This window comes from Strix aluco, chromosome 1, assembly GCF_031877795.1.
Source record: "Strix aluco isolate bStrAlu1 chromosome 1, bStrAlu1.hap1, whole genome shotgun sequence".
NCBI classification, from domain to species: domain Eukaryota; kingdom Metazoa; phylum Chordata; class Aves; order Strigiformes; family Strigidae; genus Strix; species Strix aluco.
The window spans coordinates 132,645,538-132,652,875 of NC_133931.1; the positions used below are offsets into that span (position 1 = coordinate 132,645,538).

At 35.4% G+C, this 7,338-nt stretch overlaps 1 protein-coding gene across 4 annotated transcripts in view; it reads left to right on the forward strand.

The window, feature by feature from the left end:
• NXPH1 (neurexophilin 1) overlaps window positions 1–3,705 on the forward strand; it is a 139,441-nt gene extending 135,736 nt beyond the window's left edge. For all 4 annotated transcript variants that reach the window (XM_074836468.1, XM_074836459.1, XM_074836478.1 and 1 more), the window contains one exon: window positions 1,757–3,705. In XM_074836468.1, coding sequence (XP_074692569.1) covers window positions 1,757–2,518 — 762 coding nt within the window. In that variant the 3' untranslated portion in view covers window positions 2,519–3,705. The remainder of the gene's footprint in view (window positions 1–1,756) is intronic.
• Window positions 3,706–7,338: the final 3,633 nt, after the last annotated feature.

Genomic DNA, 7,338 nt, shown 5'->3' on the forward strand with positions numbered 1-7,338 from the left:
GGTGGCGTAGTGTGAGATGTGACAGATTTATTTACCTATTTGTTTATTGAAAAAGGCTGGGGGCATACTTCCTATCTGATCAATGTATTAAGACAATTTAGACTGATTTTATGTATGTGCCTTCAACTGACCTTGACAAAGTACTGAAGTTAATGAAAGCATGCTTCAATTCCATGATTGTTAGGAAATGAAAAGGCCATGCTGTGATAGATATCCTCTGTGACATATATCTCCAGTTGTACCAGTAGGGAGGGGACATGATTTAAATACTAGCTGGTTTCCAGTAGGTTTCCTGGGTTGAGAATACACTTAATTCATATTTAAGTGAAGAGAAAGATATAACTGCAAGTATGATAGAAGCACATAAATCAGTGCCAGAACACAGAGGAATAAAACAGGCATATTTAGAATCTCCTATGTAGCCATGAAAAAGAAAATAAGAAACTTGATGGACTCTTCAGAGCAGTTCCAATGTTAAAAAATGTGGCAGTGTGGCTGGTGTGAATTTTTAGGGGGAACAGGACTGAGGGTGTTGTCGGTCCTTTTCCATCCATCCGCTGCCCCCTGCTAATTCCAGCCCTCCCTGCTATGCTCTGTCAGAGCTCTCTACCAGTGCTGCATGTTAGACAGCTGTGAGGTTGCATCTGTTCTGTGTTTTCCACACAATTAAGGCAAAGACAAAAAATATAAATGAGATAAATTGCTCTGACACTAAATTCTGTGAAAAATTATCTCTGATTTTGTAAGAATTTGGTGCAAGATTTTGTCTTTTTTAAAAATGTGATTTTGCAGGATTTTATTATTACTCCTTTTATTTTCGTTGTATTTATTTATATATTTTTATTACTACTTTTAAATTGGTGGCCCTATTTTTTCACAAATGGCTTTCTGTCTTGCACAGATCACTTCTTGGTTTGGGGAGGAAAGTGTGAAAAAAGAAGTGAAGTGAGGAAGGAGAAATGTATGTCACACTAGATACAGACAAGGCAAATGAGTAGCTCATCTGTAAGGGACTATAAGAAAAGACTGTGACTTCTCTTGCATTATTTGAGGTACAGCACACAGTATGTACAGCTGTTGATGCAAAACTCATTAAAATATTAATTATTCTATTATTTATATTGTAGTTGTGACTGAAGGTCCTAGTCAAGAATATAGACCGCTATATACTTAAAAGGAGTGGGGAAATTGTGTTACTATTATTAGATTTATAATGACATGGACTCTGATCATGGTCAGGCTGGCACCACCAAGACAGCACCCTGACAGTGGACTCCAGGGGCAGCAAAAATAAATGAATGTGACTCTGATGGTGGAAGACACAGTCACTTTGCAAAGAGAACATTCAAGCAAGAGTACTTCACCCTGAGAAGAGAAATGGTCAGTGAAAGCCGCATACAGACTGAAGGCTGACATGGCTGTGCACTGTAGTTTTTGCAGTACTTCATTACATACTTAACACTTACAGGCATCATAACAGAAGTAGATTTCAGGCTGAAGAATAATGTGAATGGCTGGGATTGAATCTCAAGGCCAGTGTAAAACACTGGCAAAGGAGAATTAAGTAATAACTCCTTGGAAAGAAGAGGAAAATAAATGTTTCTGGTTTGTTTTACTGAGTACAGAGATATAATTTCTAAAAAAAAATCCCTATGATTTTGAAATCTGATCATTTTGATCTCAGGTGGGAGTGCTGGGTTTTGTATTACATATCTCAACATATCTTTTCTTTCTTCTTACCTTCTTTCTTTTTCAGGTTACCTGTGCAAATTTAACAAATGGAGGAAAAACAGAACTTCTAAAATCAGGAAGCTCCAAATCCACACTAAAGCACATATGGACAGAAAGTAGCAAAGACTTGTCCATCAGCCGACTTCTGTCACAGACTTTTCATGGAAAGGAAAATGATACAGATTTGGACCTGCGATACGATGCCCCAGAAACTTATTCTGAGCAAGATCTCTGGGACTGGCTGAGGAACTCCACAGACCTGCAAGAGCCTCGGCCCAGAGCAAAGAGACGGCCCATCGTCAAGACTGGGAAATTTAAGAAAATGTTTGGCTGGGGCGATTTTCATTCCAACATCAAGACTGTGAAGCTAAATCTGTTAATAACAGGGAAAATCGTTGACCATGGCAATGGGACGTTTAGTGTTTACTTCAGGCATAACTCCACTGGTCAAGGGAATGTATCTGTGAGCCTAGTGCCCCCTACAAAAATAGTGGAATTTGACTTGGCACAACAGACGGTGATTGATGCCAAAGATTCCAAGTCCTTTAACTGTCGAATTGAGTATGAAAAGGTTGACAAGGCTACCAAGAACACACTCTGCAACTATGATCCTTCAAAAACCTGTTATCAGGAGCAGACCCAGAGCCATGTGTCATGGCTCTGCTCTAAGCCCTTTAAAGTAATCTGTATTTACATTTCCTTTTATAGTACAGATTATAAACTAGTACAGAAGGTGTGTCCTGATTACAACTACCACAGTGACACACCCTACTTCCCATCAGGGTGAGGACCAACACGTATCTGAGACTGAAGCCTGGGGAATAAAAGAGGTCATATGACAGGGCTGTAACCTCAAGGAGGAAGGTCACATCTATTGCCTGGAATGTGTCTACCTGCTGCTGCTGATGTCAAATGGCTGCAAATATGTTAGTGGAAAACAATCTAATGTAATTTTTTCCCAGACAGCTCCATGTATCAACCTAGTTGTAAATCACTATGAATTTGAAATAAAACCATACACATACACAGAGACACACACTCTTTTAAGCTCACATATGTCGAGATTCCTGTTAAGAGAGCTTTCATTGTCTGATATCTAAGGTTTCAGGATGACTTATCATCAAGCAAAAAGGATTAACTAGACAGAATGGTTTCTAACACAGACTGTTATGGAAATCTCTTTGAAAGTCCTTTGAGTATACGCCAATCAATAATCCCCACTCATGCATTCTACTACTTGGAGTAGCTGTACTGGTAAATAATACTGTAGGAGTAAATACTTGTTAAAATGGGAAAAATATATGTCTGGAGTTCAGTATTCTTTATCATATGAACACAGCAAAGCATCATGACTTTTTTCCAGCATACAGTAGGCACATTCGAGGTGGTGTTAGGTGGCTCTTTTTCCATGGAGTGAGCCTATTACTAGTAAAGATGGGCAAACATTTGGAATTTACATGTGGGCAGACAATTTTGGTTTCATGTTTCTCTGACTCTTAAGCTCTGATTCTTTAGACCTGGTTGAGTTTAGGCCAGCTAAGCTACTTAAAAGCTCTCCAACTGATCTCCAAGAAGGAAAATGCTTGACGGAGAACATGTAAGTTATAAGTGGCTGTCTTATCTTTATTACAAAATATTGTAACAAATTCAATATCCTAGTCTTCATTTGTATGAATGGTTTGTATTGTACATAATTTAACCAGTGTTATTTGAGCTGCTTATTAATATTAACTTGTAATTGTCTCTCTGCTTGTTATTGGTTAAAAACAATCAAGGAAATGAGGAATCCATTTTATCAATGTAACTGTAAACTCCATTAAAAGACAGAACTATGTACAAAGCATTTATTCAGCTAAAGTATTGTTGAAAGCTATACATATACAACATTACAGTCTGTCTGTATTTAGATATTTTATTTCCAGAGAAAAAAAAATGAACTGTACATAAAAATAAAAAATCTTAAAGTTGAGTTTCAATATGTACTGTGTAGATAGTATAAATGGTTCTGACAAGCAGATAACACTCCAAGTCTGACATGGTTTTCAATCTTGTCTCTTTGTATATGTACATATATATACATATATTTATAAATTTTTGTGTGTGCATGTTTGTGCGTATATATGTACGTCTGTGTGTGTGTGTGTAAATACATATAGACATATATGTAGAATAGATAAAAATTTCTCGGGCCCTATTCCTAGCAACCAGATCTTATTACTGAAGGGTCTTGCTAACTTGAGTGGAAGCCCCCACTCAGATAAGAAATTACAGGAGCAGGACCTTGTTTAAAATGATTCATTATCATTTAGAAGTGGGGAAACATAGAGCCACTCTCTGTGTCCACAGGCCTGTCTTTGCCTTAATTCTAGCCTCCTCTGAGGCATGGATCTCTCTTTATGGAATGAAGAGATCCCTTTTTATGGTACAAGGGAATTTTTTTCCTATAAACAAAATGCTCATAGCTTTTTTTATATATATTTTTTTTTCTGTATAGTGGCATACTTTACCCCCAGCATCCAGATAACCAGCAACTATAACAAGTCCATGTCTAAAAGAAGGCTACCCAAAGAAGACTCAGTATTTCATCTCATATCTTTCAGAATTACGGTTCCTGGCAATACTTTCTTTCCCCTTCCACCCTCACCCCCAGGTTCTGTGCTCTTGTGTCACAACTGTGAATGCAGATATGGGTCAGCTTCCAAATGCTCAGCTTCATGGACAGCTTCTCCAAAGTCCCAATAAACACTCCACTAATGTTTCAAGAAGTGAGAAGTTTGAAACAACTTCCAGTTGTGGACCTCTCTTGCTGAGATGTGCAGAACCTAAATGAGAATGAAACAAAGCAAATGGATAACATTATTGACAAGTAAATATTTTCCCATTGATGTATAAGTAGGAGAGGAGATGTCCATATTATTATTGCTTTGGCTTCTTTGAACAGTATACTTGTGGAAATTTCTTCATTATATATGACATTTCCCAGGACATAAACTTGTGACCCTGGACCCTGTGTAGATTTGGAGAAAGAAATTGTCCAAGCCATACAGTCCAGATTCTGATCTCATTCAGGAATATACTGAGATACATTTTCATTTTTCTTGGACATGAATTGTGATCTATACTAGTAGTGTTTTCTCTTTGTGTTCTATGGAAAGTAATTGTTCTGAATATAAACCGTAAGGTAATTTGTGCTATGACCAAGAGTAAAATCTTGGCTCTATTAAAGTCAATGGGAATTTTGCTATTGAGCTCAATACAATTTTCCATTTAATAGTATGTAGAATTCCAGTGTTAAATATGATTAGCAATTTTAGCAATCTGTATTATGATTGAATAATACATGCTTTGTGTTCTCATTTATATTTCTGAAAAATGAATGTGAAATATTATTACTGGTACAGTTTCATTACTTTCTTTTTTAAAACTTCTCATAACTATATGAAGTGCATACATTCTGTTCATATATATATATATTTATCCACATTTCAATTAACATCAATACAAAAGGAATTATTCGTCATGCAATGGTTCTGATCCTTTTAATTGTGGTAGTTGGTACTTTATCTGCCTCTCTCACAGTTAGTCATATTATTTTTTAGTCTTAAGCCTTTGAAGGACTTGCTATTCTTCATAAGCATTCTTGAGTTTGAACTTGGAAGAGTTCTTTTGGTGATCTAGTTGTGAAACAGTGATCTAATATCAAAATATATAATGTGTTACTTAGGTGCTAGTTCACTGCAATTCATTCAATCTCTTTGGGAAATATTTTGAGTTTGCTAACTTTGTTGAAGAATGTCTTTGGTTTTTCCATTTGAGAAAAGAATTTAATGAACATGAATGTGTTAATTCAGTTAAACAATGTATGTATGGGTATCTGGGTCTGGCACATGAACAATGCCTTAATGGAGTACTAGGCCAGGCAAATGTTGCCTCACTATAAGTCACTAATTCTAGACATAATAAAAATGTATATCTCTAAAGGTATATTTTTAGGATTAAAGAAGATTGAGTTATTTATTTTTAAGAAATGAAGAGACTGGTTTTGTTTGCTTTTTTTTTTTTTTAAAAAAAAACATTTAAAGCATGTTTTGTGTCTTATTTTCACTACGTAGAGAAGTCATAAATAGGGATATTTTAATGAACACAATTATCCTGTTGCAAAAATACACGGATCATGCGCTTAAGCAAAGATCAATATATTAAACTTGCCTTTGATATTTGTCACTGATAGAACTAATGTGTCAGCTTCTGTGCTTCTGAGAAAAGGAATCCAGAATATAGGAAACAGGTAGGTAGTTTTACCTTGCAAAAATCACTGATCAAAGTTCTAAACAGACTTTCACTTGTTATTTTTATCAAAATATTTCAGCACGGGGCAGAAAATATACTTTCTTCCCTCCTTATGAAGTCACTCATAAAGTTTTATCCCTTTCTTCCCTTTTTCCCAGTATGCATGGATAGCAAGCAAACTAATAAATTCATCTTTACAAATACCTTGTCTTTCAAAGTTTTCCTTACTTAAAAAATGTGTCAGAAACGTGAAATTTACTGTAGTAATTTAAAATGAACTAAGAAATATTCAAACTCCGTTTATAGGAGAGCAGAATGGAAGTCTCGTAGTGCATGTTATCCTAGAGATTTAAGTAATACTATTCAAGGGGTTTAGTGAGAGGGCAGTTTTATTGTGATTAAATCATTACATCCTCATGTGTTCTTAATCCTATGCTGTAACTTGGAATCCTGTAGGAATATCATAAACTACTCTGACAACGATGTGTTAGATAACTGTGGAGGAAAACAGGGATTACAAAACATCTGCTGCTTTTAGAGAAAAATCGACCTAAAGTATAGGCATTTGATCTGAAGAATTATTCTTCATCAGAAGACACTGAACCACAGTCAGCATTGTATGGGTCCTCCATGTCCTTCTGTGACAGAGGTGGTCAAATTGTATCTAGCTGCATCCAGAAATGGAAGAGAAACTTGTCTCTAGTAATCTGTACTTAACTATGTGTCTAACATTGGCAGAGACCTCAAATGGCTACATCAAGGATCTGTTGTGCTAGGAGTTGCATAATACAAAAATGTATACTATACCTATTTAAGAATAGCTTTGATGCCAAGAACTCCCAAATTTCGAAACAGTGTACTGCAGAGTTCTTGTAAATCATGTATTTATAAGTTTGAGGCATATTGTTTGTGAAATTATTTGTTTTAAAAAATATGCACGGTTCTCAAAAAGTACTATTTTTAAATACTCATATATACATCAATGAAATACAAACATTCCTAAGCCTTTGCAAAACTTCTGAATCCACTGTATCAGTCTGGAGTTCATGTGAAAGGAAGCAACTGATTCATTTTGCACATGTATTAAAAAATGGAAACCTTGATTATCATTTATACTGAAGTTCTTTGATGAGTTATTCTGTTACCACTTTAGTGTATGATTATGAGTACTATTTCAAAAAACATTTTGACAGTGGAAGAACAAACTATTGCTTAATAAAAAGTGTTTTTCTTTTTATTCCTTTTTTTTTTTTTTTTTAAGCATAGGCAATATTTTACTGAAATTATGCTAAAATCCACAGATTAATTAATTTTCTA